This window comes from Saprolegnia parasitica (assembly GCF_000151545.1).
Source record: "Saprolegnia parasitica CBS 223.65 unplaced genomic scaffold supercont2.12, whole genome shotgun sequence".
NCBI lineage: Eukaryota > Oomycota > Saprolegniomycetes > Saprolegniales > Saprolegniaceae > Saprolegnia > Saprolegnia parasitica.
Window position 1 is genome coordinate 462499 of NW_012156406.1, and position 25666 is coordinate 488164.

The 25666-nt window shown below is 61.8% G+C and overlaps 11 protein-coding genes across 11 annotated transcripts; 5 read left to right on the plus strand and 6 right to left on the minus strand.

Moving 5' to 3' along the window:
- Positions 1-209: 209 nt before the first annotated feature.
- SPRG_04742 (hypothetical protein) lies at positions 210-590 on the plus strand (the record flags this gene model as incomplete). The annotated part of the gene is made up of 2 exons (XM_012343148.1): positions 210-316; positions 338-590. The coding sequence occupies 2 exons, from the start codon at positions 210-212 to the stop codon at positions 486-488; spliced, it is 258 nt and encodes an 85-aa protein (XP_012198538.1). The 3' UTR covers positions 489-590.
- Positions 591-661: 71 nt separating this feature from the next.
- Positions 662-2130, minus strand: SPRG_04743 (hypothetical protein; the record flags this gene model as incomplete). Its single annotated transcript, XM_012343149.1, has 5 exons — positions 662-1116; positions 1197-1522; positions 1570-1877; positions 1927-1963; positions 2012-2130. 5 exons carry the CDS (start codon positions 2128-2130, stop codon positions 662-664), a joined length of 1245 nt encoding a protein of 414 aa, XP_012198539.1.
- Positions 2131-2325: 195 nt separating this feature from the next.
- SPRG_04744 (cfr family radical SAM enzyme) lies at positions 2326-3782 on the minus strand. The gene is made up of 4 exons (XM_012343150.1): positions 3150-3782; positions 2862-3098; positions 2606-2815; positions 2326-2557 (listed from the first exon to the last, which is right to left on the minus strand). Exons 1-4 carry the CDS (start codon positions 3774-3776, stop codon positions 2363-2365), a joined length of 1269 nt encoding a protein of 422 aa, XP_012198540.1. The 5' UTR covers positions 3777-3782; the 3' UTR covers positions 2326-2362.
- A 549-nt stretch (positions 3783-4331) lies between these two features.
- On the minus strand, positions 4332-5412 carry SPRG_04745 (hypothetical protein). The gene is made up of 5 exons (XM_012343151.1): positions 5330-5412; positions 5063-5281; positions 4748-5014; positions 4647-4692; positions 4332-4594 (listed from the first exon to the last, which is right to left on the minus strand). The coding sequence occupies exons 1-5, from the start codon at positions 5368-5370 to the stop codon at positions 4421-4423; spliced, it is 747 nt and encodes a 248-aa protein (XP_012198541.1). The 5' UTR covers positions 5371-5412; the 3' UTR covers positions 4332-4420.
- Positions 5413-5459: 47 nt separating this feature from the next.
- Positions 5460-7834, minus strand: SPRG_04746 (hypothetical protein; the record flags this gene model as incomplete). The annotated part of the gene is made up of 3 exons (XM_012343152.1): positions 7111-7834; positions 5631-7046; positions 5460-5576 (listed from the first exon to the last, which is right to left on the minus strand). The coding sequence occupies exons 1-3, from the start codon at positions 7813-7815 to the stop codon at positions 5460-5462; spliced, it is 2238 nt and encodes a 745-aa protein (XP_012198542.1). The 5' UTR covers positions 7816-7834.
- An 865-nt stretch (positions 7835-8699) lies between these two features.
- SPRG_04747 (hypothetical protein) lies at positions 8700-9863 on the plus strand (the record flags this gene model as incomplete). Its single annotated transcript, XM_012343153.1, has 1 exon — positions 8700-9863. One exon carries the CDS (start codon positions 8700-8702, stop codon positions 9837-9839), a length of 1140 nt encoding a protein of 379 aa, XP_012198543.1. The 3' UTR covers positions 9840-9863.
- A 172-nt stretch (positions 9864-10035) lies between these two features.
- On the plus strand, positions 10036-11795 carry SPRG_04748 (hypothetical protein). The gene is made up of 5 exons (XM_012343154.1): positions 10036-10078; positions 10120-10271; positions 10316-11260; positions 11317-11436; positions 11484-11795. Exons 1-5 carry the CDS (start codon positions 10042-10044, stop codon positions 11787-11789), a joined length of 1560 nt encoding a protein of 519 aa, XP_012198544.1. The 5' UTR covers positions 10036-10041; the 3' UTR covers positions 11790-11795.
- A 45-nt stretch (positions 11796-11840) lies between these two features.
- SPRG_04749 (hypothetical protein) lies at positions 11841-14221 on the minus strand. The gene has a single exon (XM_012343155.1). It carries the CDS (start codon positions 14202-14204, stop codon positions 11856-11858), a length of 2349 nt encoding a protein of 782 aa, XP_012198545.1. The 5' UTR covers positions 14205-14221; the 3' UTR covers positions 11841-11855.
- Positions 14222-14653: 432 nt separating this feature from the next.
- SPRG_04750 (hypothetical protein) lies at positions 14654-16836 on the plus strand. The gene is made up of 10 exons (XM_012343156.1): positions 14654-14954; positions 14998-15096; positions 15142-15341; positions 15392-15550; positions 15594-15632; positions 15674-15812; positions 15862-15981; positions 16027-16316; positions 16359-16484; positions 16532-16836. Exons 1-10 carry the CDS (start codon positions 14672-14674, stop codon positions 16775-16777), a joined length of 1701 nt encoding a protein of 566 aa, XP_012198546.1. The 5' UTR covers positions 14654-14671; the 3' UTR covers positions 16778-16836.
- Positions 16786-17438, minus strand: SPRG_04751 (hypothetical protein). Its single transcript, XM_012343157.1, has 3 exons — positions 17365-17438; positions 17075-17316; positions 16786-17022 (listed from the first exon to the last, which is right to left on the minus strand). Exons 1-3 carry the CDS (start codon positions 17419-17421, stop codon positions 16812-16814), a joined length of 510 nt encoding a protein of 169 aa, XP_012198547.1. The 5' UTR covers positions 17422-17438; the 3' UTR covers positions 16786-16811.
- A 14-nt stretch (positions 17439-17452) lies between these two features.
- Positions 17453-25503, plus strand: SPRG_04752 (hypothetical protein; the record flags this gene model as incomplete). Its single annotated transcript, XM_012343158.1, has 19 exons — positions 17453-17643; positions 17685-18030; positions 18084-18301; positions 18344-18589; positions 18642-18921; positions 18963-19012; positions 19060-19186; positions 19233-19559; positions 19610-19769; positions 19815-20436; positions 20480-20624; positions 20668-20853; positions 20913-21722; positions 21768-22877; positions 22930-23634; positions 23683-23871; positions 23918-24049; positions 24095-24323; positions 24374-25503. The coding sequence occupies 19 exons, from the start codon at positions 17453-17455 to the stop codon at positions 25501-25503; spliced, it is 7203 nt and encodes a 2400-aa protein (XP_012198548.1).
- Positions 25504-25666: the final 163 nt, after the last annotated feature.

Consider the following 25666-nt stretch of genomic DNA (forward strand, 5'->3'; position numbering starts at 1 on the left):
ATAAACTGGAAAAAACGACAATTGTCTCAATTTGCATCATATATTAAGAGAAGCTATAATACCAAACTATCCATGCGAACCCACGGAAAGTAAATTCCCTTCCCTCGTTTTGCCGCCTTCACACTTTAATACTGCAACGTAGGTACACGACGTGTGGCTACCACAAGACGCAGGGCCACAGACACCCGGACTGGCGCACGTGCCCGCACATGGAGTGCGTCAAGCAGCGCGAGAACCGGTCGGACCCGCGCGGCGGCGGCGGCGGCGGGCGGAGCTGGTATGCGACCAACGGCTTCAACGCGACGCCGATGCTCGCGTCCGACATTCCCAAAGGCAGCATGCTCACCGGCAAGTGCGCGGCGTGCCCGCGGCGCATCGCCGACGGCTGGGACAACGTGGCGATGACCAAGAACGGGACGCTGTGCACGGTCTGCGGCAAAGTGCCGCCTGGCGCGCCCCCGGGCGGCGTGTCATTCCAACTGCGCTAGCGGTGCGAGAACCTCGAGCCTCTCGACAACCTCCATCCGACTATCCGTCTATCCGACTATCCAATAATCCAACCATCCAATAATCCAACAATCCAACATCCAACCATCCAACAACCACGAAAACCACAAACACGATATCGGGACAAGCACGCGTCCCGAGTCTCGTGGCGTTATTACGGGTGCTCCATGATGCCACGTGTCTTAGTCTCGGGCAGCCACTTGTAAAAGACGACCAAGCAGATCGCATACGTCAAGCCGTAGCCACCAAAGGTCGCGCCGACACCAATGCCCTCAAAGAGCGAGAGCATGGTGCCGTTGATGAGCAGCGAGAACGCCGACATGGCAAACGTGCAGTAGCTCATGTAGCGCGCGCGGACTGCGCCGTGGCCAAACATCTCGGACACAATCAGGACAAAGAGGAGGCCCGGGCCGCACGTTTGAAAGACGACGAGCATCGCGAGTGCTAGAATGAGCACGTTCGAGGCCGCCGAGTGCGGCGTGTCGATCGCGGGCACAAATTCAAAGAGCACAAAGCACGCGAGGAAGGCGACGACGACGACCGTGTGGGTCACGAGGTAGATCTGGCGCCGCGAGTACTTGGTGACGAGGAACACCATGGCGACAACGACTGCCAGCACCGAGAGGAGGCAAAAGCCCATGCCCACGACGTTCGAGTCATGGCGCGAGAACGACGATGACGATTTCGACACAATTTGCGGCCCGTAAAAAGCGACGCGTCGATCGAGTTGTTGGAGTACGCGAGGAGGATACCAATCCAGAGCTCCCGCACCGAGTGCGGGCTCCCGACATCCGGCGTCAGCGGCGTCGCATCGTCGGCGTCCAATCGCGCCTCGAGCGCAGTCGTCGCGGCGAGGTCGTTCTTGTAGCCGCGCCACGCCTGGCTCTCCTTGAAGAGGCCTGTGAGAAAGCTGGTCGCAATGCAGGCCGCAGGCAGACAGCCCAGCAGCATCGTGAGGAGCCAGCTCTCCGAGAGCAAAATCACAACGTACGGCAGCACGGTGCCCGAGAGCACGCTAGCGATAGGAGTCGAGACGACGATACAAGAGGAAGCAGCGCTTACCCGAGCTGATAAAAGGCGACGGCCATGCCACGCGTCGCCGTGTCCGTGCCCTCGGCAATGTACATGGGCAAAATCAGGATCGAGAGCCCGTTGCCAACGCCGGTGCACAGCCGCCAAAAGAGGAACGCGCCAAAGTTGCTGTGCCACGCAGCCGACCCGATGGCGCCAAGCATCGTCATGGCGCACGCGAGCAGGGCGACCTTGCGCCGGCCAAAGCTGTCGGCGAGCCGCCCGCCGATCAGCATGGCGGCCGCGTCACTCAGCGTCGCGGATGCACTCGCCATCTCTTGATGCGACGTCGAGAGGTTCTATAAGAGAGGACATATGAGCGGCCGGTCGACATGGCATGGTGCATACGAGGCTGTCGGCGATGTAGGGCAGCGACGGCGCAATGCTATTCCATGGCGGGCTGGAGCGTTGGAAGAGAATGTGGCGCGTCTACCTGACGTTGTAGCCGTAGATCATGCCGCCGATGAGGCTGAAGGCGAACCATAGCGGCGGCGCAAGATGGTACTTGTGCATGGCGGGCGACGAGAGTAAGTGTTGGCGCTCGCTGCTCATCGTCGTCGCTCCTTACCTGGGTGATGGCGGGCAACCACAATAAGATCTGCATTTCAGCCAATGGCCTCACGCGCGAGCTGTTGACACGACGGTATTTTAGCCAATCACGGATGAGATTTTGAGGCTGGCCTTTCCGTGTCGGTTTGAAGTTGGGTATCTTTGCGCATCAACTCGCCACGCAGACAGGTCGATATTTATCCATGCGCATGATAGTGTAGTATTCAAGGAGCATTTACAGCCGCTTGCGCAGCACGTACGCGACCGCTGGCAGCAGCACCAAGGCGGCGGCGGCCACAAGGAGCGACGTCGGGACGCCGTTGGTGGCCGGCGGCGTTGGAATGCCCCGCGTCGACGCCTTCTTGCCCGCGCCGCTCTTGGGCGCACGGGACGTGGCACCGAGGTCTTCGATATCGCGCTGGACCGGCTTCTACACGCATGGATACATCGTCGGAGGCCACCGCGTAGAATCGCCTACCTTGTTGGTCTTGGGGAGCGCGTCGTCGAGCTTCTTGACCGCGAGCTGGCCGCACGCGCCGTCAATGTCCATGCCATGGTTCTCGCGCACCGTGACCTTGATGTTGTACTCCGTGCGGAGGATGCCGTGGAAGGCCATGATCTCTTCCTTCGTCGGCGACTGATACTCGGCGTCGACGTCGGTCGCATTGTACGGGATCAAGTTGACGTGCTACCCATCATGTCCATCACGATGAAGCAGCATGCCAAGTGCGTACCACCGACCGACCAGCAAGCAGCCGACCGAGGTCGTGCGCGGTCTCGAGTGCGTCGTTGACGCCGCGCAGCATGATGTATTCCATCATGACCATGCGGTTCTCGCGGTCCTTGAGGTGGTCGTCGATGGCTGCCATGAGCTTATCGAGTGGGTATGCCTTGGCCGTCGGTACAATCTTGACGCGGATCTCCTGCGTCGGCGCGTGCAGCGAGAGCGCAAGGCGGACCAGCGGCGCATCCTACCGCACGGGAGTTGATGTGAGATGACGGATATGCTGATGGAAGCCGACCTCCTTGAGCTGGCGAATGCGGTGGATGACACCGACCGTCGAGAGCGTAATGTACTTGGGCGCGAGGCCAAACACAGACGTCATGGCCTTGATCGCGCCAAGGACTGCGTCGTAGTTGTTGAGCGGCTCGCCCATGCCCATGAACACCACGTTGCGGATCGGCGCGACGCAGAACGCGTGCGCGAGCTGCTCGAGGATCTCGCCGGCCGCCAAGTCGGCAATGATGCCCATGGTGCCCGTCGCGCAAAAGGTGCAGCCCATTTGACAGCCCACCTGGCTCGAGACGCAGAGCGTGTTGCGGCCCGAGTGCTTCATGATGACGGCCTCGACGTTGTGGCCATCCTGAAGCGTCACGAGGAGCTTCACAGTGCCATCGCGCGACACGTGCTTCTCGGCGATCGTCGTCGAGAAGATGCGAAAGTTGGCTTCGAGGAGCGGGTAGAGCTCCTTCGGGAGCTGCGGGATGTCGCGGATCGAGACGTTGGCGTTCTGCGCCTGGACCTGCGACGCAATGTACTTCCAGATCTTCTGCGCATGCACCTGCTTCATGCCATGGGCCTCGAGGAACTCGGGCAGCAGCTTCGGGTCCAGCAGCGGCGCCGGCGACAGGACACGCTTCTTGACCATACCGGTTGATTTTTCGATTGGACCAACCACCAATCGACCAATCGCGGCAGAGGTCGCGCTGTGATTGGTTGAAACTATACCGTCGGACGGCAGCCATCGTCGCCGGTGCCACGTGGGGGATAGCGGAGGGCTTGAAGTCTTGTCCGGGGCTTTTACACGCAACGTCCACGTGCCAGCGAACCGCCGTCGGAGCGCAGGAGTGCATTAGCAGGTGGTAGTACAACCATAATGATTAAATCATCATGGTACACGAGATGGGAATTTTCTATCTCCATCTCCTGATCGCGGTTAGGTGTCGGGAGTATAAACGCGCGCCCTCGTCTTGCGAGTCCTCGTCGACGGTGGCACGAGTAGCCACGCTGTCCCTAACGGCACTGCTGCGCTGACTATTATGCTCTAGCTCCAACGTATTCGCTTCCCATGACTGCATGCCCGAGTATGTGCACCACACGACCTTCCGCGGCACCAGGGGCTAGGTGACCCTGCCAAGGGCAAACGTAAAGTACCTGATTTCCTAGCCGGTGGCGTCGGTCGAACTCTTGAAGGCGCACTACATCGGCAAGCGACAGCTGTGGTTTATATTAAATAAGGCTGTGCTATCAGAGTCGTTGTGCACCCATGTCTCTACTCGTTGTCGTCGTGGTTTACCGCGAGAGGCCAACCGATGGCTGTTGCTTGGGCACAAAGGCGGGCGACTCGAGCTTGAGACTCGACTCGACACCCGACGGTACAAACACGGGCGCACTCGCGTTCGGCACTTTGGAGGCCTTGGGCGCTTCGGGTTTTGGCGCCTTCTTTCGGCGCGAACACTTGTGCTTCTACGCCATCGCTGAGCGCTCGTATCCATTATTGGATCGTCCATGATCACACCTTTTTGTTTTGCTCGCACGTCGCTCGGTTTTCATCCAACAGATGACTAGACATCAAGACGTCCATCCGACCCATGGACAAAGCATGTCCACACTACATACCTTTGCACGTACACCTTGGGGTTGAACGGGTGGTCGTCGGAAATGAGAAAGTCGGCCGGGTATTGCTCAAGGAACTTTTTGAGACCGCCAAACTGCTCCTTGAGAGCGACCGAGAGCGTCGAGTTGGCCGTGGCGTCCTGGAGACACTTGCCGATTTCGCCAATCGGCAGCGGACCCTTCTCGTTGAGAATCGCAACCGTCTTGGTAAAGACAGCGTGGGGCGTCACATGCCCATTGAGCAAAAAGTCGCACATGAGCACGTGGCACCTATGCAAGAGCGTAAGCGTGCAGCTCGGGGATCGAGCAGCGAGGTACCGCAGCGCATCTTCGTCGCCGCAGAGCGGGTCGACGCTCTCTTCCGACTCTGGTGCCGCGGTCGCGGGGGCACCGAGGCCGAGCGACGCGAGACTCATCATGACGTCGTTCGAGATCGCGCTGTCGGTCGTTTCCAAGTTGGTCGCGGCGCTGTCGGGTCGCCACCCGCACTGAAATCGCTTCCAAATGTTTGGAAAACACGTATCGAGGAGCGACACACTACGACAGATCATGAGTCTCTCGACACGACCATATTGATGACGAGACCTCGAGCTGGACCCAAGCGACGTCGAGATCGACGAGCTCATTTCTTTTTGAGCGCCAGAAGCACTTGGTGAATCTTGCTCGCGCCTTGGTCGAACGCGGTGCGGATCGTCGTGGCTCTATATACCGTCCGTCAGTTTGACTCGAATATCTCAACAATGCCCCAACAAATCACGTACTCTTTTGCGGTGACGTTGCCACCGAGGTTCGAAGCGGGGTCCAATGGGTCCATGACGTTGAACGACTTGACCTACATGTCGATCGTACATGCATGCGTTGGTCGAAGCAGAACGGCTCGGCGTACCTCAAACCGCAGCATCTTGTTTTGCATCTCGGCGTCATAGTCGTCTGGCGCAGTCGTCGCGAGATGGCAGGACCGAAACTCTTGCAGCGTCGCGGGCTGCAAGAGCAAATCGCGGGCGTGGCACGGCGGCTTGGGCGCCTTGAGAAGGCACGAGAGGTCGCGCGGCCCATCGATCGAGACGCAGAAATCGTCCCACGGAAACGAGCTGTACGTGCCAAAGAAGCGACCGACGGCCTGGAGCGGGTGGTGCAGCGACGTGTGGAAGAGGTTGAAGACGTAGAGCATGAGGACGGCGACCGTGTGCGTCGAGAGCAGCGCCGAGAGCTTGTAGTCGGTGATCGAGACGTTCGTGCCGCTCTCGTAGACGAGCCAGCCTTGCGCAAGGAGGACACTGCGCTTGAAGAGGTGGTTCTTCCCAATGAGACGGTCCATGGCTTCGAGAAAGCACGCATTGCGCACGTCATGGACGGCGCCATAGTCGATCAGCACCGAGACCTTCCCGACGCAGCAGCGGAGCTTGGGCGCACTCGTGTCGTGGACCAGCTCGACGTTGCGAATCATGAGGTCGTCGGCGCACGGCGCACTCGACGACGCGACGCAGAGCGCTTCGTTGAGCTTCATGTACCACAGCGGCTTGTCACTTGGCGTCGTATTGCTGCTACTGCTACTGTGCGGCGGCGGTAAGAAGACACTCATCTTGAGCTGGCAGTCGGGCAAGAACATGCGCGCCGCCGACACGCCCGTCACGAACGCCTGGGCTCCCAGGACACGCTTGACCATGGACGCGACGACGTTGCACGCTTTGAATCGGTGGCACACGGCGCTGGGTGTCGGCGCAAGCATCGACACGATGCGTCCGAGACGCATGTCCACGGCGCACGGAAGCGTGTTGGCCGGGACCCACGCGCACGCCGCGGTCGCTGCACACGCTGCCATCGACGTCGACGGCCCATGTGTCGAGTGCCGGGATGCGGAGAAGAGCCCGTTGGTGGTGTTTTCCCAGACAGCGCATGACGAGTACGTGTCGCCGTTCGACGGCAGCAATAGCGACGGAAAGGCGCCCGACTCGAACGCGCTAAACGACTTGGTCGCGGTCGCGGGCTTGGAGCTGGAGAGCGTATGGATCAGCGTCGACTGCCGGCCCACGGTCGCTTCGAGCTGCTTGAGCTGCGCGGTGAGCGCCGCGATCGTTGTCGCGCTCCCATCCAATCGGTCGTGCAAGGCTTTGGTGTTCGTCAAGAGCGCGAGGTAGCCCAGGCTATTGTCAAAGAAGGTCGTAAAGTCGGCGTGCGCCCAGGGCCCAGACGCCCGCACGACGCGTTGCAAAATGCCGTTGAGCTCGTCGTGGACGTCGACGAGTCGTGCGTGCTCGAGGCGGACGCCCGCGAAGGGCGGCAGGTCCATGCTCTCACGCGCCTAATGGGATTGCACTTGAGATCACGGCGTCCTATGCGAGAGGAGGTAGGGACAATTGTTTTACCTTGGCGTACATGCGGGCAAACTGGCCAATGCAGCGCTGGATGGTCCAGGTCGTGTCGCGGAGCGTAATGCAGAGTCCAAACGTGAGCCGCGGCATGTCGTCCCGCATCGCCTCGTCTGTGGTTGACGGCGGCTGCAGCACAACTGAGATGTCTCTTGCGAGTTCCTTGGCGACGTCCATCTCGAGCAACTGCTGCGCGAGGACGGCCTTGGACGGCATAGAGCACGCGACCTCTGTGGGCGGCGCGCGGAGGCTGTACCAGCCGTCGCTTATGTCCGAGACGAGCTGTGCGCGCACAAGATGGTTGAGCAGGATCGGCGGCGGCGACCGCTTGACCGCCAACGACACGGGAAGCGCGTGCATGTACTGGAGGACCCACGCGACGAACGCATCGCGCTGAAAGCAGAACGCATGGCCAGCGCGGTCGACAAGAGCCATGGATGGCGGGCGCATGCCATGGCTCGGCGTCGTCGCTGGCGAGAGGTGGTCGACGAACAATTTGAGGTCGGCCACCGACGGCGCGTCGTCGGCGTCGCCGATCGAGAGACCGGGCGGGCCGGCAGAGAGCGTGCGCGGCTGCAGAAAGGGCGGCGGCGCCGACGAGGACGAGGTCGCGCGCGGCTTGGCCTTGGAGCGCATCTTGTCGCGCTCGGCGAGGAGCCGGCGGCGCTGCGCCTCGAGCGCGGACGTCGCTGTCGAGGCCATGCGACTGATGTGTTATGCGTCCCTCTGCCGTGATTGGCCAAAAGCGCGTAATCTGAAGAGCTGCGAATTCCGAAGTCCGAAGGTGACTTCAGAGATGGCCGCAGTGTCCCAGGACTGAGCTGCGAGCGACGAGTTGAGTTGATCGATGGCAATTACGCGCCCGTCCTTTGAGTCCTCACTGTTCCCGGGAGGTGCTGAGAGCCACCGACAGACTATTAGTAAAAACAACAGCACCATGACGCCACCGCTTCTAATAGCCAACAGAAAATGATCGGTGGCACGGAATCGGAATGAGGTCCACCACACGCCAGCATACCCCGCTAGTGTACGAGTGGCTCGCTTCCACCATCGCAGGCAGGGTGCATGACCGCGCTAGTCTCACAAAACTGACTGTCCGAACGGTTTGGATGCTGGTACCACCTTCGTTCATGACGTTCATACGGTAGGCGGCCGTTGAAGGCGATTCCCGTTGCGTTAATGCGCGAAGTAGTCGTGTTGGAGGTTCGGAGGTTCGGAGGTTGCAGCGCGCAGCACCGTGCCACTGGCGCCGCCACCCTACACTGCGGACTGGTCCACGGCGTCCTTGTCACCCGAGCTCCGTGCCAAGAACAACGCTTGATGGTTCCGATGCCAACGCCAATGGGAAAGAGACGAAAGGGACAGCACCTGCGGGGCTCGACTTCTGCACCTCGTGTGTGCGAAAGCAGGAAGGACTGGACAAAAGGTGGTCGACTGAGTGCCATCTGTATCTGGACCTCCGAGGCGTTCACGAGCCACGACATTCCCGCACCAACGACACCTCACGCTCATCGATTGCTTGCACTGCAGGACCCTCGTCGAGCGAGGGCGTAGAAACCCTAGCCCTCGCTTGGGGTTTGAAATAGATGGGGACGTTTCGCAACCCGTCGTTGATGCTGGCCACGGCGTGGAGCCAGCGCGTCCACGTGTGCGACCGCGTCGTGTACGTCGAGTGGCGGCAGCGGCCGCCGGCGTCGTGGTGGCCGTTGCGCCGCCTCGTGCCGTACGAGCTCCAGCTCCCTAATTCGCTGAGCCTTAGCTACGTGGTGCGCACCGCTGGCGCTGTCGACACGGCATCCAAGGCGCTGCCACGCGACCACTCGCTCTGCATTTCGCTGATGGTCGACGCGCAGGCGCGCCGGGCCATGGCCATTTGCATCATCGGAGCGTGGCGCGTCCTGTATCACAGCGCGACGGCGGCCGTCGCCCACGCGCCATTCGACCATTTGCACTTGCCGCCCGACCCGTTTTCGTCGACGCCAACGTTTCCACTGCATGCGCTCGACTGGCTACGGGGCCTCGAGAAGGCGGCCAGTCTCGGCTTTGTCTCGGCGAGCCTCGATGTCGACGAGTACGAGCGCTGCGCGAGCGCTGCGAATGGCGCCATCACGTGGTCGTGCAAGAAACTGGCCGTCTTCCAGCCGTCGTCGCCCGCGTTAAGCCCGTACGTTCCCTATTTTCAAAAGCACAATACTCGCGTCGTGATTGCGCTGGAGCGGCCGACGTGCGTCGACGTTGTCGGCGTCGAGCAGTACCTCGACATGACGTGCGAAGGCGAGTCGTGGGACTCGCTCTTCAACCGGTTCCTCGAGGCGGTCGAGAGCAGTCACGGCACGGTCGCGATCCACTGCAGCTCGGGCTTGCACCGGTCGCAGACGTGCGTCGGCGGCTTCCTCATGCGCACCTACGGCTTCTCGGCGCGCCAAGCGATTGCATGGATACGCCTCGTGCGCCCGGGCTCGCTCGCGCCATCCCACGTGCACGCGCTCGAGGCGTGGGAGCGCGTCTGGTCGGGCAAGTCGCCGCCGGAAATGGAGTCGGCGCTCACCGTGCACATTGGCTCGATGACGCTCGGCACGAGTCTCTTTGCCAAGGACGGTGGCAAAACCAAGAAGCGGCGGGACTCGATGAAGCCACTCACGCCCCTCGAGAGCTCCGACTTGGTGGCACCGCGCTCGATTGTACGCATCGGGTCAACGCCGAATCGGTCCCGACTGCGCTTATGACCAAGTCTGTCATCCATTTTCCGTACTAGTAGCATATATTTTGCCTGAATAAAGTGGATGCATCGACGCGACTGTTAACTTTGTCTGGCTGACGTGCAGAAAGGACAATCCTGATCCGATGCAAGTCGAGCGAACGCTTGCTGGTGCCAAGTCAACGCTCGCGAGGCGTTTATTAATAGCGAGGCCCGAGAGCAGCAGCAGCATGGACCGACGCCCGGCCAAGTCGATGTTTGATGCCGGTGCGTTGTGGCCTTTTGGATCCAGAAGCAAAGGAGCGTAGGCATCTCGTCCAAGTTCTCGCGCCAGTACATTGGCGCTCTCTACGAAGACACGACGCTCAACGCAGCGACAGCGGCCCGCGTCCGCGCCGAGCGCAAGCTCCAGGCCCAAGAGGACGCGATCGAGCGCCAGCGGCTCAAGATCGACCTCGAGGTGCGACGAGCTCTGCGACGCATATCATGATCGAACGCATGCAGATTCAAAAGATTCAAGACGCGAAGAAGACCATCCAGCGGAAAAAGCTTCGCGAGGCCAAACGCGTCGAAGCGCGCTGCCACAATGCGGCGGCCGTGCTGCAAGCCGCGGCGCGGCGCTTTCTAGAGCGACGGCATCGACGACAGGCCGTGGCCGCGACAACCATCGCGAGCGTCTGGCGCATGCGCCTCTCGATCGCCGCACGACACGTGCGCGCGACCGCGGCCGCCACGATCACGCACGCACTTGTGCACCACGTGCGGCATCGGCGGCGACACCTGGCGGCGCGTTGCCTCCAGACAGCGTGGCGCTGCTACCGCGCCTTGCAAGGCGCGAAGCTCGCGCGGCAGGCGCACTGGCAGCAGCGGCAAGTGGCGGCGACGAAGATTCAAAGCGTGTACCGCATGTATGTCGTCCGTGAGACCTTCTTGGACGTTGTCGACGCTGTCATTCGGTTCCAAGCGCTCTACCGCGGGTTCGTCGTGCGTCGCCTGCTTCCACCTGCAGAGCCTCAAGTCGACGAGCCTGACACTGTCGTTGCGCCATCGCCGCGCCCGCTGCCATCGCCGTGGACCCCAGGAAAGCGCGAGATACCGACCACAGCTGCCATACTGGATTATGCCGAGCTACCGGGCAGCCCTATGAACAAAGTCGTGCTTCCGAGCCTGCTCAAGCCATCGACCGCGCGCCGCGAGGTCCCGGAGGCGCGCGCCATCGTGCCACCCAAGCAGCTCCGGCAACGCCGCAAGACGATCGCGGTGACGCTGAGCCCGATGCCGTACCAGACCGTGCTCATCCAGCGCGCCGAGTCGGCGACCGCCTCGCCCGATGAGGACGAACTCAAGCGGAGGATGGCACATGCTGCGCTGCGGCGAAAAGTGCTGCAGCAACAATGCGAAGAAAAACAACGGCAAATGGAAAAGCGCATCAAGCAGTCGCAGCTCGAGGTACAAAGACGATCGTCTTGTTGTCTTGACATGCTAACCACGCGCCTTGCGTGTAGCGAGAAGCGCTCGAGCGCAGCGTCATGCAGCGTGAAGAGCGGCGATGTCGCGTTCTCGCCAAGACCGACGTTCGGCATCGGGTCGCCGCGGCGCGGCGAGCCGCCGACGCCGACCGCCAGGTACCCTATCCCTCTTCCCACGAACCCCAACCCTAGCGTGCGCGTAGATCGCCGAGCGAGAGACGGCGGGCATGGAGAAGGAGGAGCGCCAGAGTCGGCTTGCGTCCAAGTGGCTCTTGCGTGTCAAGACGATCTCGAACAAGCCGCGCAGCATGACTTCCAACAACCAAGTCGACGAGCCCAAGGTAGCCGCTCGAAAGCAGCGCCCACCCCAGCAGCCCAAACGCCCCAAACAAAAGACTCTGCGCAAACGCCAGAGTGCCGAGCGAGACGAATCGGATGCACTTTGGGCCGACGACGCCTTCGACGACCTTGTCGACGAGACGCAGCTCAATGGCTTGCTCGTGCTCTGAGCCTCCTTGTGTTGTTGTAGCTGCTCGACACACAAAAAATAAAAATAAAGAGATGGAAGAGGTGTCTTAGTGCTTGCGCTCAAAGAGGTAGATAAAGCCGGCGCCAAACGGCGGCGTGTCCGAGACGGCCACCTTGGCATCGTTGAAGAAGACCCACTGGCCGTCCTTCTTGATGTGCGCGACGTAGTGGCCGCTGTGGGTGTTGGGGCCCATGTGACTCACAAAGCCCAAGAGCTCGTACTCGTCGCAGTTGGTGCTCTCCATCGGGTTGCTTTGGGTGCTCTCAAAGGCCTGCACGTGCATCTCGAGGTCGTCCATGTGGCTAAAGAGCCACTCGGCCGCGCGGTCCGCATCGTTCTTTGCATGGTGCAGCGCACAGGCCGCTTGCGCCGGCGTAAACCCCATGGCCACGAGGTTCTCGGTCGACGGTGCGCTCGTCGCCGACGACGCCTTGGGCGTCGGCGGGCTGTTAAAGTTGGCGTCGTCCATGTGGGCAAAGATCCACTCCATCGCCGCCTCGGCCGACCCGTTGTTGGTGGCGAGGGCCGCGCGTTTGCAGCCATTTTCCGAAAAGCCCATGGCCATGAGCTCGCTCACGAGGCGCATGTCGGGCTCGGGGCCGACGACGCCGGCGTCTTCCGGCAGCAGCTCTTCATTGTCCTGGAGGCCCGTGCTGCGGTACGCGCCGAGGCGGATCGTTTGCGGCATCTGCACGCTCACGTCCATCTTCTTGGGCGACCAGTCGTCCGCGACATAGTATCGCTTCATCTGCACGAGGAGGTACTTGGGGAACGTCTTGAACCGAATGCACTTGGCGGCCTGGCCCTTCTTGCCGAGCGCGGGCGAGAAGAAGCCGTCGATAATCTCGGACGCAAACGTCATGTCGAGGCAGGACGCGAACGGCACGTCGGCCACAATCTGCTTTTGCGGCACCTCTTCGCTCTCGATGCTCGCGAGGCGCTGGCGCTTGTTTTCCTGGACCTCCGACTCGTTCACGGCCGCATCGAGCGGGATTTGCAGCTGCAGCACATTGTCGTGGCGGGTCACGTACTTGACCTTGCGCGACCCAAGACACTCGAGGCGGTCTTCAAAGGTAAAGTCAAAGAGCGACGACGTCGGGAGGCGACCGAGCGGACCCGCGTCGAGCCGCGACGGCGACGTCGACTTCTCTTTCGTCGTGAGCAGCTCGAGAAAATGCTGGATGTACTCCATCGCATCTTGCTGCCGGTTGGAGCTAAATTCGGGATGGTTCTCGCCCACGAGGCTGCGCAGCATGAGCGGGCGCAGCTCCTCCGAGATATATCGGTCCGAGTAGATGCCGCGAACAACCTTGGAGAGCTGCAACGGGAGATCCTTGGCCGGCGATGGCGGTACGGGCGTGTACAAAGACGGCGAGAGGTACCGCGCTTGGACAGCGGGAATCGCGACGAGCAGCTGCAGCACCGAGTTGACGTAGCAGCTGTTGCCGAGGTTCGTGAGCCCCATGAAACCCTTGCCCGTGATCGGCACAAGCGTCTTGCCTTCCTCCATGATCGAGTCAAAATCCCAGTTCTTGTTGAGCTCGACTTCGAGCTCGCTCATCGTCTTGTCCGTCTTGGTGAGCTCGTCGACGCGGATGCCGAAATGACGCAAATGGTCGGCAAGGTACGGGTCCATGACCATGTCGTCTTCGGGGTAGCTGTAGATGTCGCCGCCGCCCGACGCGGTGATCGTGCCCAGCTTGACCGCGAGCGGGAAGACCTTGCCCGTCTCTTCGTAGTGGCGCAGCGCCTCGCCGCAGCCGCCCGTGCCGTCAAAGTTCTGCCGCCCGCAGCCCACAAAGCCGTCTGAGAGGTTCATCCACAGGTTCTCCTTCTTGTCGCACGTCTCGCTCGAGCAGACCCAATGCGCGGGGTTGGGCGACACGAGCTTGCAGTCGTCCTTGGGCAGTTGCACGAGCTCGAGCGCATACACGGACGTTTGCAGCTCGTGCTGCCAGCTCTTGACCTGCTCCTTGACGTAGTTGCCTTGGTGGTTGAGCACCGCCTCGATCGCGTCGCGCACGCGCGCCGGCAGCTCCGGGTCCGAGAGCTGGTACCCCGTCTTCTCGGCGCCATTGAAGAGCACCGCCGTGTACGTTTTCTGGATCTCGACCTTGTCTTCCTGGAAACCGCCTTCGACGCCGATCGCGAGCTTGGTCACCTCGCCTTGCGGCTGCTTGACGATGCCAATGCGCACGTACTTTTGATGCAGATAGGCCTTCTGGCCCGTCTTGGCTGCGTCCTGCTCGACCCAGTCCTCGCCAAAGGACTCGAAGCTGCTGAGGTTCGTGTAGAGGCCGCCGGGCAGGAACGGCGTGTCGAACGAGATCATGCACTCGTCCTTGTACACGGACGTGGCCTCGGTCGCGATCGCTACGGGTCCGAACGCGTCCATGCTGCTGCTGTTGTCGTCAAATGAGCTTTTTCGAACCCACTTTGCATCCGGATACGCTGCCCCTTGCCCCGCAGCGTATCCGGGCAGCCCGTGCAACGTTCAACGCGTTTAAACAAGATTGCGTTCAATGTCTGTATCCGGATACAGAATGGATTGTGCCACGATGAGCCCGCCACAAATTACTCGATCACGTCAAATAGGTTATGCCAGTTGGACAGCCGGTTTTATTGAAATGGACGCGTTTTTATACAATGCCACCACCGACGCTTGCAATGGCCCGTCGTCCGCAAAGGGCACTGTCCCGTTAACGGTATAGGATGTGGTTGCCCCAGCGCAAGGTGGCGGAGGCGTTGTGCGGCCGCCTCCGAGGAGCCCTTGGACGCCACGTGTCCGACTTCAACGACCAACACTCGCGCCCCGGACCTGCACTCACTTTGCCGCTTGTTCGCGATCTTGAAGGGTCTCGCATGCGCTTCCAGGACGGCCATGGCGGCGGCTGCTCGTTCCGGAGCAAGGCAGCAGTCAAGAAGGTTGGCGTCGACGCGAGCTCCGAGACGCCGGGCGTCGAGTTTGTCTCGGCCGACACGCAGACCGCGATCGCCGCTGACAGCTCATGCCAGACGGAGCCGATCGAGTCGTCGAGCACCAAGGTGGCCGTCGACGACGCGCGAGTCAAGGCCTTTCTAAACGACGTCGGTGGTCTCATGCTGCGCGAGATGCAGGCAAGCGCCAAGTCGCTGGCCTTTGACGGTACGTCGCTCCACGGCATCCGCCGACGCTGACGGCAGCGCAGACTTTTCGGTCGAGGAGGCCGATGCGGAGGACGCCGACGTCACGCGCCTCTTTACGCTCTCGTTCGACTTTTTCACGCACTTTAAAGCGCCGGCCGAGAGTCGTCGCTTTTCCGAAAGGCCCACTCACCTCACTGGCTTTGTAGTAGGTGCTGGCGGGCGCCCCTCGACGCTTCAGTTGCAGTGCACGGCCGTCTCGTGGAACGCAACGGGGTCGGTCCTCGCCGTCGCGTACGGTCGGTTCGATCACTCGGGGTGGTGCAACTACCGGTCCGCGCTCTGTCTTTGGAACATCTTCCACCCCGACTTTAACGTGGCCAAGCCCAGCCTTGTCCTCGAGACCTCGGTAGCATCGCCTACCCTCTTGTGGACCTCGTATACGACGAGGATGGTTAGAGCGGTCTCATGTGCGTGGCACACCACCCGACGATGCCCGCTGTCATCGCCGCGGGCTCGTTCAACGGCGAAGTGCTGGTCTGGAACACGTCCTTGGAAGAGACGCTCGTCGCATCGTCTGGCATCGGCGACTACTTTCATCGCGAGCCTATTGCCAAGGTAGCTGTCCCACCCGATGCGCCCATGGCGTCATGTGGGGTAGGTGTCTTGGGTCTACGATCCGGTCGCACGCGATTACAATGTACACGCATGCTTTGTGGAGGAAGACGCATTGCCCTGTAGATTGCCAGTGTGAGCGGCGACGGCAAGGTGCTCGTGTGGCAGCTCAAAGACAAGCTCGCCTACCCCGTGGAAGGGTACCTATTGGGCGCCAAGACGCGACTCAAGCCGAGTAAAGGCACGCCGGTGTCGTTCTTTGGCGGTAGGGACCGCGGGGGCAGAGATCACACACATCCATCCACCGGCTCTAGGGGTCGCGCTCGCGTTTCGCACGAACGACCGGACGAACCGCAGCTTTGTCATCGGCTCGGAAGCCGGGTCGATGACGCGTTGCTTTGCCAACAAGGGGACCAAGATGACGGCCAAAGGCGGTGCGGCGCGCTCCCTTCTCAACCCACTTCTACATCTCTCGATAGAGCTCAAGTGGTCCAACAACGCCCTCCGCCTCGCGAGCATGGCGCCGCAGCCGGCGGAGCTGCGACGCCACGTCGAAGCCTATGCCAAGGAAAAGAAGCTCCGGGATGTCCGCGTCAGCGCCGTCTTTGACGCCAAGCCCGACCTCGGCGCCTTGTACCCGAGCGCGCTCGACTTTGGCTTTGAAGCGCACGGCGGTCCGGTGTACGACATGGCGTTCTCGCCGTTCCACGGCAGCCTCTTCCTCTCGTGCTCGTCCGATGGCAGCGTGCGGCTGTACCACTACCTCCAGGTGCGACCGCGTCCTTCACGGTAGGTTGCAAGGGAAGCGTAGCGCGACCCGCTGCTCGTCTTTCAAGTCGGCACGAGCTACCTGTACGCGGTCGCGTGGTCCAAGACGCGCCCGCTGGTGTTTGCCGTCGCAAGCGAAGATGGCAATGCGTACGTCTACGATCTGCAGGTGGGCGCACGTCCTGCACATCGCCGTTGCAACGGGACTGAAATCAGGTGAACCGGCTCAGCCCCGTCGCGACCTTGTCGCTGCCCGAGGGCAAGCAGCGCGCGGTGGCACTGTACGCAGTCGAGTTCAACCCGCGCCAGCGCAACTTTCTGGCCGCCGGCGACGGCAACGGGCTCGCATACGTGTGGAAGCTGAACTGGCGGCTCTCGAATGTGCGCCCGGACGAACGCGCCGTGCTCGATGACATCGCCGAGCTCCGGTCGTCCAACCAAGCCACCGACGCGCATGCCTAGGTCGTACTAGCTGTTTTTCGGTTCTATACTAGCATTACGCGACGAGGGTGCACTTGGAGAGACAGTAGGACACGAGCTGCACGCCGTAGATGACAATGTTGCAGCTCACGACGAGTACGACGACGAGCTGGACGCCGGCGAGAGCGCCGTTCAGTGCCAACATGGCGGCGCGCAGGTTCTCGGGCGATTGGAACGTCGCGTGGAGCGTCGAGCTCCCGGATGTCCAAGCGACGGCACTCGCGTCCCTACACCATAGTACACGCGATGCGCCTCACGCCGTGTGAAGCAGCCACGTACGCGGCGGTGGCGACCATGTGCAGGCAGAGAGAGGCGAGCACAAAGTGGCTCGCGGCGGCTGTCGCCGACACGATGGCGTGGAGGAGCCGCGGCGACGGCAGCAGCGCCAGTGCGAGCAGAAGCGTCGCTGACGCGAGCGAGACGCCAAAGATCGCGCTTGGCACACCCGGTGCAAAGAGGAGGGGGCTATGCGCGCCGGGGCACACGCCCAAGAAGAGACACTGCAGCTGGAGACTCGCCACCTACGCCGTTTACCAGAGCGTCCAGCAGCAGGGCGTTGTACTACGTACGATGACGACGGGCACGCAGAGATGGTAGTAGGCGACCACGTCGTCCTTGAACGCCATCGTCGGTCGCGCTCGGTGAAAACGGTTGTCGATGGGACGAAAGCGCGGCGCGGTCCAGCGGCGCTTTGACGATGCGCTTCTGCGGCACGACATGGAGCTCGTCATCTGGATGATCGACTCGGGCGAGGTCCACGTCGACGCGGAAGCAGCGAATGGCGACTCGCCGCTGCTACACGCCGTCGCCCGCAACCAAATCGACGTGCTCGACTTGCTCCTCGACCGGTAGACAACGGCGATCGTGCCAACGTGCTGACGATGGCTAGTGGCGTCAATGTCAATGCCGTCAACCGGCACGGCAAGACCGCGCTCATGAAGGCCGCCGCGACGACCGAGGTCGACACGACGGACGCGGTGAGCATTCTCCTCCGGCGCGGCGCCGACATCTTCGCGCGGGATCCGAGTGGCAAGACAGCGCTCGACTGGGCGCGACGCACCAACAACGTGAGCGTCGCGCGTCGGCTTGAGCTGGCCGTGCAAGCCCACATCGTGGCGCACCGGGTGACGGCGGCGAACCAAGAAGCTGCGCAGCGGCACGACGAGATCGCGCAGACCAACGACGCGCTCAAAACGCAGCTCCACGCGCTGTTTTCGCCGTTCGCACCGCGCCAAGTACGGTAGCCAGGTACTGGGTAGCGCGGATATGTTATCGCATGCGGGCGTAGATGCTCTCGCTTCTGGCGTCGGCCGCCATCTCGCACGACACGTATACGGCCGCGTTCCCTCACGGGCCGCCGTACTATGTGAACGCAGAGAGCGCGCAGGGGTGGACGGCGTTGACCAAAGCCGCATCGGTCGACGACGTGGACGTCTTGCGTAGTCTGCTGCAGCACGGCGCGCTCGTGGACTATGAAACCAAGCTGCGCCACACGGCGCTCACGTGGTATGCCAATGGGCGGTGCGGCGATGTCGACATGCTTTATAGGGCGAGCTACTCGGGCCACACGAACGCCGTGCAGGTGCTCTTGCAACACAACGCACAAGTCGAGTATGCGACGCGGGAGAAGATGACAGCGCTGAGTCACGCCTCTCGGAACGGCAAGACACAGGTGGTTGCGCTCCTTCTAAGCAAGTGTCGCGAAGTGTTCCTGCCGCAAAGCAGCCAGCCCGATTACGTCTCGAACGAAGGTCGCGAGTGGCACACGCGCTTCTTGAACCATGTTCTCGCCGAGTACGTCCATCGCGGAGCTGCGAGCTGTCACCATGACATACGCGCATGGTAGAGAAGCTTTGGGCAAGTCCGCCTTGGCGTATGCTGCGGCCGGTGGGCACACCGACGTCGTGGCGCTGCTCCAAGCCGCGTGTGACCAGGCGCGCGCGCACGAGACGCATGTCCAGACTCTGGAGGCCAAGACGCGCGTCGTGGCGTGCGCTCTTGGTTGTGGCATAACAAACGCGCACGACCTCATCGGGTATCACCAAGCCCACAAGTGTCCTCTTCGCGACGTCGCTTGCGAAAAGTGCAAGGAGCACATGCAGAGCCAACACCTCGCGGAGCATGAAGTTCGTGCACCTGCACGTGCCTCGCTAACGCTCGCGCGTAGAGGCGAACGTGTACCTACCGCGATGTCACGTGCGTGAACCTCCAGTTCGGGTACGTTGCGGTATATCATGCTACCTTGTCTCGAACCGCCGACACAGATGCACCGCCGTGCTGCCGTGGCACACCATGCAGCTGCATCAGTCGGACCACTGCCACTACCGGTCGGTCGAGTGCCGTCTCGAGTGCGGCAAGGTGCTGCAGTGGCAAGCGCGGCCCCATCACGAGGTAGCAGAAAGGTGTCAGAGCATCCGGTATGACCGACGGCATGCAGGCCAGCGAGTGCCCGCAGCGCACGATCTCGTGCCCCGCCTGTGGACACCCCATGCGCGGACAGGACCTGAAGAAGCACAATCGCAGTGTGTGCCCCAAGCGCTTAGTCGAATGCAAGCTCTACGGCGGCTGCGGCGAGATCCACGCCTCGGAAGACACAGCTTTCCACGCCGAAAGCCTTTGCAGTCGCCGCAAACGTCCGTGCCACTGGGTCAGTCATGGCTGTGACGCAGTCCTCGGGCCACCCGAGGCGCGTCTCATCCACGAAGAGACGACGTGCCCGTTTCGCACCGTCACGTGCCGGAATGGCTGCGGTGTGGCCGATCTCGTGCGTCCTCTCTCCTTCCTCGCCCCTATGCACGAGGCGTTGCGACGTAGATTGCAGCGTTTCTCGATGAACACTTGGCGTGGGACTGTCCCAAAGAGATCAAGCACTGTCCGCTGGAATGCGGCCTCCGCATGGAAGCGCAGTTCATCTACGGCCATTGCGAGCCCAACTGCGGCGACTGCCCGAACCGCGTCACCCGGTGCCCGTATGGTAGGCGAGCGGCCGACGCCGTCCTGTCTCTCTGATGCACGGTAGACATGTGCGGCAAGAAAATGTGCTTCTATGGTGACACGCGCTGGGACGCGGACGAGACGACGCTGGCACGGTCCGACGTGGCGGGCGTTGACGTGACCCGCAACGGCGTTCTCGCCCGCCTTGGACACCTCGACACGTACCTCAACGAGAAGGTGTCGTCCTTCGCCCTTGTGCAGGCGCACGCGTACCTCCATACGTGGCTCCTGGCGCGCAAAGCGTCGCTGCTACAGGCGTACCAAGCGCGGGACTTGGACCGCGTCGAGCTCGGCATGGTGGTCAAGTACGACCCGGAGACCACCCAGCACTACGTGAGCTTCCGCGGACGCGTCGTTTGGCTCAACCTCAATCGTGTCTACCATGCGCTCGACCCCGCCGTACTCGCCACCGACTGGCTCTGCCCGTCCATGGCAGCAACGGCGCGGCCCGACCACGTTGCGACCGTGTGTCCGCTGCACAGCGTGGCTTGCCCCAACGCGTGCGGCCAGCGCTGTCCCAAGTTCCAGCTCGAACACCACTTGAAAGAGCGGTGTGCGAAGCGCATGCTCGTGTGTCGTCTCGGGTGCCACAAGGCCTTGACAATGGAAGCGCTTTTGGAGCACGAAGAGTCCGAGTGCCCCAAGAGGTATGGATGGATGTAGGACATGCAGTATGAAAACGCACCGTAGCCAGCGGTTTTGCCCGCACTGTCACGCGCCGTGTCTGCTCGAGGCCCTCGAGGGCCACGTGCGCACGATGTGCTTGCAGTTTCCTCGCAACTGTCGGCTCACGTGTGGCGCGCAGGTTCCCCGTGCGTCGTTTGAGGAGCACGAGGTAGGTTGCGGCGGCGAAGGCATCGACACGTCATGGCGCATAGGCCACGGTCTGCCCCAAGCGTCTCGTGCCATGCCCTCGCTGCCACACACAAGTGTTTGCCTGCGATCTGTCGTCGCACGAGAGCGACGAGTGTCCCAAACGACCGTTTGGTTTGTGCGAGCTCGGTTGTGGCACGCAGTTGTGCGTCAATAACGTCCAGAAGCACGTCCTTCAAGAGTGCCCCCACGTGTGTGCCATCATCACCTCATGCTCTGCACTCTCGCGCTCACATTGTGGAGTTCCTAGCGGATGGTGCCATGTCCGCAGTGCGCGACCAGCATTCCGTGTTCAATCTTTGACCACCACGTGAAGTTGGACTGCCCGCAGCGGCAGCTCTTTTGCCACAAGGGATGTGGCACACGGCTACGTGAGTGCGACGTTGCCAGCCATGATCTGGAAGACTGCATCCATCGACCGACGTTCTGTCCGCTGCAATGCGGCCTCGAGCTCGCCATGTCGCAGCTGCCACGTCACATGCACGCCGACTGTGTACGACGTCGCGTTGCGTGCCCCAACCGATGCGGCGTCAAGGTGCCAGGTATTCAGCTCCCCGGCCATCTTCGAAGCTGCGACCACCGCAAGGTGCCGTGTGGCGCGGGCAGCGTTGCGTGTGCGAGGCCGCTCAAAGCGTGGATCGTGCGCGAGCGACTCGTGCCGTGCTTGAAGCACCGGCTGCATGGTTTCATGTGGGCGCTCAAGTGCGGCGACATGGACGTCATGCTCGGCTTCCTCAGCAAAATCGCACGCGACGAAGTCGATGCCGAGTTTGACACGGGCTACACGCCGCTCGTGCTCGCATGTGCCAAAGGCGATGTCCTTCTCGTCCGTGCCCTCTTGGAGCACGGCGCCAACGTCAACACCGAGTCGTCGCGGGGCCGCACGCCGCTCGGCGAAGCCATTCTCAACAAGCAGGCGCATTTGATCCCACTTCTTCTGGAGTACCGTGCGATCGTGTCGCATGTCAACCGGCACGGCCTCTCGACGCTCTCGATGGCCGAGCAAATGGGTGACGCGACCATCTTGGACGTCCTCGCCAAGCGTGCGAAACTGGAGCAGGTGGGTTGCTCTCTCAGCGTGACATGTCGATATAGGAAACCGTAGGATCAGCGCCGGCTCTTTGTAGCGATTGGCGCGTCGGACTATGACACGATCGAAGAAGTCGTCGCGGGTGGCGAAATGACGTACCGCGACAGCCATGGGTGGCACTTGGCGCGGGAGCTCGAAGCGAGTCGAGACGTCCTCGCCCGCGCCCGCGCCGACTTGACCGAACACATTGCGATCATGAACGCGACGATCGCCGATACGGAAGCCAAGCAGATGCGCGTCGTGCACCTCCTCGACTCGATGGAGTACAACAAAGGCCAGCTCGCCCAGGTGCAAACCAAGGAAACCAAGCTCGATGCTGTCCGCGTGCACACGGAAACCACGGTCCGCGACATTGTCCGGAAAATCACCGCGCAAGACATCATCAACATCATCAGTCGGCCCAACCCACCGGAGGACATCGTGGTCGTGCTCAAAGCCATGGCGCTCTTCCAGGGCATTCTTCCCAAACCCAAGCGACTCAACGAAACGGGCGCGTTCTCCACGCACGAGTGGTGGGAGACAGCGCAAGCCATGCTCATGGACCGCGGCTTCTTACGGCGTCTTCTTGATATCCGCGAGCTCGCGATCGAGCCCGACGTGCTTTTCAAGGTTCGGCGCGAATGCTTGAAGCATGACGCGTTTCGGGAGATTGGTGCCGCCGAGTTGGCCGTACCTGATGCGCTCGACGCCGCGCCGGCCGTACCCAAGCAGCGCCACGGCCGTCGCAATGCGATCACCAATTCGACGGTCGATGCGCTCGGCACGTGGGTCAAAGGTGTCGAGATCAACCAAAAGGCGCGCGCCGAAGCCAAAGTGCTTCAAGAACGACGCGAAAGCGTCCTTGCCGAGATCCAGCAGCTCGATGTCGAGTTGGCGACGGCCAGCTTTGAGATGAAGACGGCCCATCGGTGCTTGCCGTCGCGCCAAGAGGAGCTGGATCGCGTCGTTGTCATCGAGCAGCGCGCCGAGGCCGATTTTCACCTCAAGACGCGTCGCGTCCTTGTGTGCGAGCTCTTGGCGTTTACGAGTTTGAACGGACACACGCCACTGAGCTACGCGGCGGCGGTCGGCAACGAGCGCGCCGTGCGAATTCTTCTGAGCCGCGGCGCCAACAGCGGGCACTCGGTACGACGTGGCATGTCATCATGACAGATCATCCTCACACGTGATCGTCTAGGACACGGAGCGGTCGTTGGCCGCCAAGTTGCTTCAAACCGCCGTGCGCTTTTACGTGCAGCAAGCCACGTACGCGGATGCGACGCGCGACGCCGAAGTCTTTCGCATTGTGCGGTACATGACCATGCGCCCGATCTACAAGGCGCTTCGACGCTGCCGGCAAACGCAGCGCGTGCCGCTGCACGAAGCCGCGTACAATGGACACACGGACGTGTTGCCGCTGCTGGTCGACGTCGGGCACGCGCCCGTGTGGCAGACCACGTACGTCGAGCCGACAGCCATGATGCCAGGCCAAATCGCCTTTGGTCCGTCGCGCCGCAAAGACGTGGGCCTGCACGCGTGGCAAGTGGTGCTGCCACCGTCGCGCTTGTCGCTCGACGAGTCGTGCCGCTTGGGGCAATCGCGCTTCGCCTACATGCCGTACCGTGACGGGCGTGGCTGGGACCGCAATGGTTCGTCGATCTATGACGCAACGATCAACGAAGTGGCGGCCATCGTCGTCGCAAGCCACGAGCACCAGCACGCGACGCGTCTCGAGCAAATGAATCGCAAGACGATCTTGCGCCAGACGCGGCACATGCGCCACCTGCACGACCAGCTCGAAGCGGCCATCTTGGCCAAAGACTATGTCGCGGCCAGTGCGCTCTTGGACGTTGGTGCGTTCCCGGATTACGCGACACCCGCGGGCATGACGCTCCTCATGCAGGTACATACGTCGACAAGCACATGCGAGATGGCACGGGCGGTGTCGTAGGCGGCCAGCGAAGAGCGTTTCCTTACAAACAAGGACGGCGCCGTCGTCCTCGTGGTCGAGTTTCTTCTGGATCGCAAGATGGGCCGGCCGTCGCCCAACGTTATCAGCACGTCGCTCGATGGCTCGTTTTGTCACACGGCGCTCTCGGTCGCAGCGCATTACGGCACGACCATGTGCGGCCGCAGCCTTGTACGCGAAACGATCCAATAGGTTCACAGACGCGCGTGGCGACTAGGTGGACCGCGGGGCTGACGTCAACATTCAAGACCCGCGCTTTGGCCTGACCGCGCTCATGCACGCGGCACGAAACAACAAGCACGACTTTGTGCGCTTCTTGCTCGAGCAAAAGGCCAGCGTTCACCTCAAGGTGCCTTGAGTAGTAGGCGACATATCGTGCGAGAATGATGCGTAGGACGTCCACGGCCGATCGGCGTTTACATTTGCCACCGAGCGACGCAATGAAACCATGCTGGGGCTCCTCTCGGCCGCTGCTGCCGACATGCACCAGACGCTCGAGATCTACGATCGGTTGGCGGTGTACGGACTCTGCCGGTGGGGATGTGGCTTTGTCGAGTTACGCACGGCGCCCGTCGTCGAGGCCGGGCAAGGACTTGTCGTTGCTATGCGAAACCCCTTGCAAGGTCGAGATGCCTTCTTTCTTCTTCTAGATTGGAACCAATGCAGCATGTAGAACACGAGCTGCACGCGTGTCCTAAACGCGTTCTTGCCTGTCCGCTCGGCTGCGACCAGCCGGATCTTTGGAGCCAAGAGGTGGCCGACCACGTGGCACGGGAGTGCCCCCACCGGCCGCTACCCTGCACGAATCCCAAGTGTGACATGATGGTCGCTGCAAGTGCCCTGCGCCAGCACACGCAGCACGACTGCATGCATCGCACGGTCGCCTGTCCGCTCTGTGGCGAAGGCAGCCTCGCGCACAAGCTCGAGGCCCACACAAAGTGTTGTCGTCTTCGCTTGGTCCCATGTCCGCTCTGCGCGAATGAGCTCCGGGCCCTCGATGTGAGCAATCATGTCAAGTTTGAGTGCGACTGCCGCGACGTGCGCTGTCGCCTCGGTTGTGGCTTTGTGCGGCTTTGCGACCGCACGTCACACGAAGCCGACGTCTGCGTCAAGCGATCGATTCCGTGTGTCTTTGCATGCGTCGACGGCACAACACCCGAGACGCAAGCCGACCACGAACAGATCTGCGACTTCCGCCCGATGGTGTGTCCGAATCGCTGCGGCCAAACGGTCCGCGCCATCGACGTCGACAGTCACCTGAGCGAGTGTACCTACCGGTTCGTGCCATGCACCATCGGCTGCGGACGGCGCGTCCGGGAGTGCGACATGGTCGAACACGTCAGTAGTCTCTGCACCAAGCGCACCGTGCCGTGTGAGTGGTGTGGCACGCAAGGCATTGTCGCAACCCTCTTGGAGCTCCACCAGCGCACCGAGTGTCTGCATCGCATCCAGGCCTGTGGTGCGTGTGGTGACGGCGGTATCCTCGCGCTCGATATGACGACCCACAAGACAGCAAAGTGCCGCATGCGGCCGGTCGAGTGCGTCTTTCGACAGGACGGCTGCATGAAGACACCGCTGCTGGCCCATGAAAAGACGCAGCACGAAGCGTTCGAATGCAAGTACCGAACGATCTGGTGCCCACTGGGCTGCAACGAGCACCTCGTGGCGCGCCACCTCAAGGCGCACGAAGCCACGTGCCCGATGCGCTTCGTGGTCTGCACCTTGGGCTGCGGCGCCGAGTTGCGTGAGAAGGACCGGTTTGAGCACGAAGCGTACGCGTGTAGTTACAACAACAAAAAGTGACACTCGTGAATCGACAAGCGCGTTTGAAAGACCCTGTGCACGCAACAGCGTGGAGGGTCGCAGCCTGTCGAGGCGTCTGATCCAAATCGACTCTGCGTTGGTCCTCGCCTCGAGCGCTGCTCGGCGATGTTGCTGGGTGCATTTTGTGACTTCTCTCAAAAGT

Bases quoted from the DNA above. Each gene is read 5' to 3' on its own strand.
- SPRG_04745 (XM_012343151.1), bottom strand. From the start codon at position 5,370: ATGAGCTCGTCGATCTCGACGTCGCTTGGGTCCAGCTCGAG. The intron at 5,282-5,329 runs GTCTCGTCATCA...GATCTGTCGTAG, and splicing joins TCGCTTGGGTCCAGCTCGAG to TGTGTCGCTCCTCGATACGT. The intron at 4,693-4,747 runs GTATGTAGTGTG...CTTGATGTCTAG, and splicing joins CCCAAGGTGTACGTGCAAAG to TCATCTGTTGGATGAAAACC.
- SPRG_04744 (XM_012343150.1), bottom strand. From the start codon at position 3,776: ATGGTCAAGAAGCGTGTCCTGTCGCCGGCGCCGCTGCTGGACCCGAAG. The intron at 3,099-3,149 runs GTCGGCTTCCAT...CCCGTGCGGTAG, and splicing joins GCATTCGCCAGCTCAAGGAG to GATGCGCCGCTGGTCCGCCT. The intron at 2,816-2,861 runs GTACGCACTTGG...CATGATGGGTAG, and splicing joins TGCTTGCTGGTCGGTCGGTG to CACGTCAACTTGATCCCGTA.
- SPRG_04749 (XM_012343155.1), bottom strand. From the start codon at position 14,204: ATGGACGCGTTCGGACCCGTAGCGATCGCGACCGAGGCCACGTCCGTG.
- SPRG_04750 (XM_012343156.1), top strand. From the start codon at position 14,672: ATGCGCTTCCAGGACGGCCATGGCGGCGGCTGCTCGTTCCGGAGCAAG. The intron at 15,813-15,861 runs GTAGGGACCGCG...CACCGGCTCTAG, and splicing joins GCCGGTGTCGTTCTTTGGCG to GGGTCGCGCTCGCGTTTCGC. The intron at 16,485-16,531 runs GTGGGCGCACGT...GACTGAAATCAG, and splicing joins CGTACGTCTACGATCTGCAG to GTGAACCGGCTCAGCCCCGT.
- SPRG_04751 (XM_012343157.1), bottom strand. From the start codon at position 17,421: ATGGCGTTCAAGGACGACGTGGTCGCCTACTACCATCTCTGCGTGCCC. The intron at 17,317-17,364 runs GTACGTAGTACA...TAAACGGCGTAG, and splicing joins TCTGCGTGCCCGTCGTCATC to GTGGCGAGTCTCCAGCTGCA. The intron at 17,023-17,074 runs GTACGTGGCTGC...ACTATGGTGTAG, and splicing joins CACATGGTCGCCACCGCCGC to GGACGCGAGTGCCGTCGCTT.
- SPRG_04748 (XM_012343154.1), top strand. From the start codon at position 10,042: ATGGACCGACGCCCGGCCAAGTCGATGTTTGATGCCG. The intron at 10,272-10,315 runs GTGCGACGAGCT...GAACGCATGCAG, and splicing joins GGCTCAAGATCGACCTCGAG to ATTCAAAAGATTCAAGACGC. The intron at 11,261-11,316 runs GTACAAAGACGA...CCTTGCGTGTAG, and splicing joins TCAAGCAGTCGCAGCTCGAG to CGAGAAGCGCTCGAGCGCAG.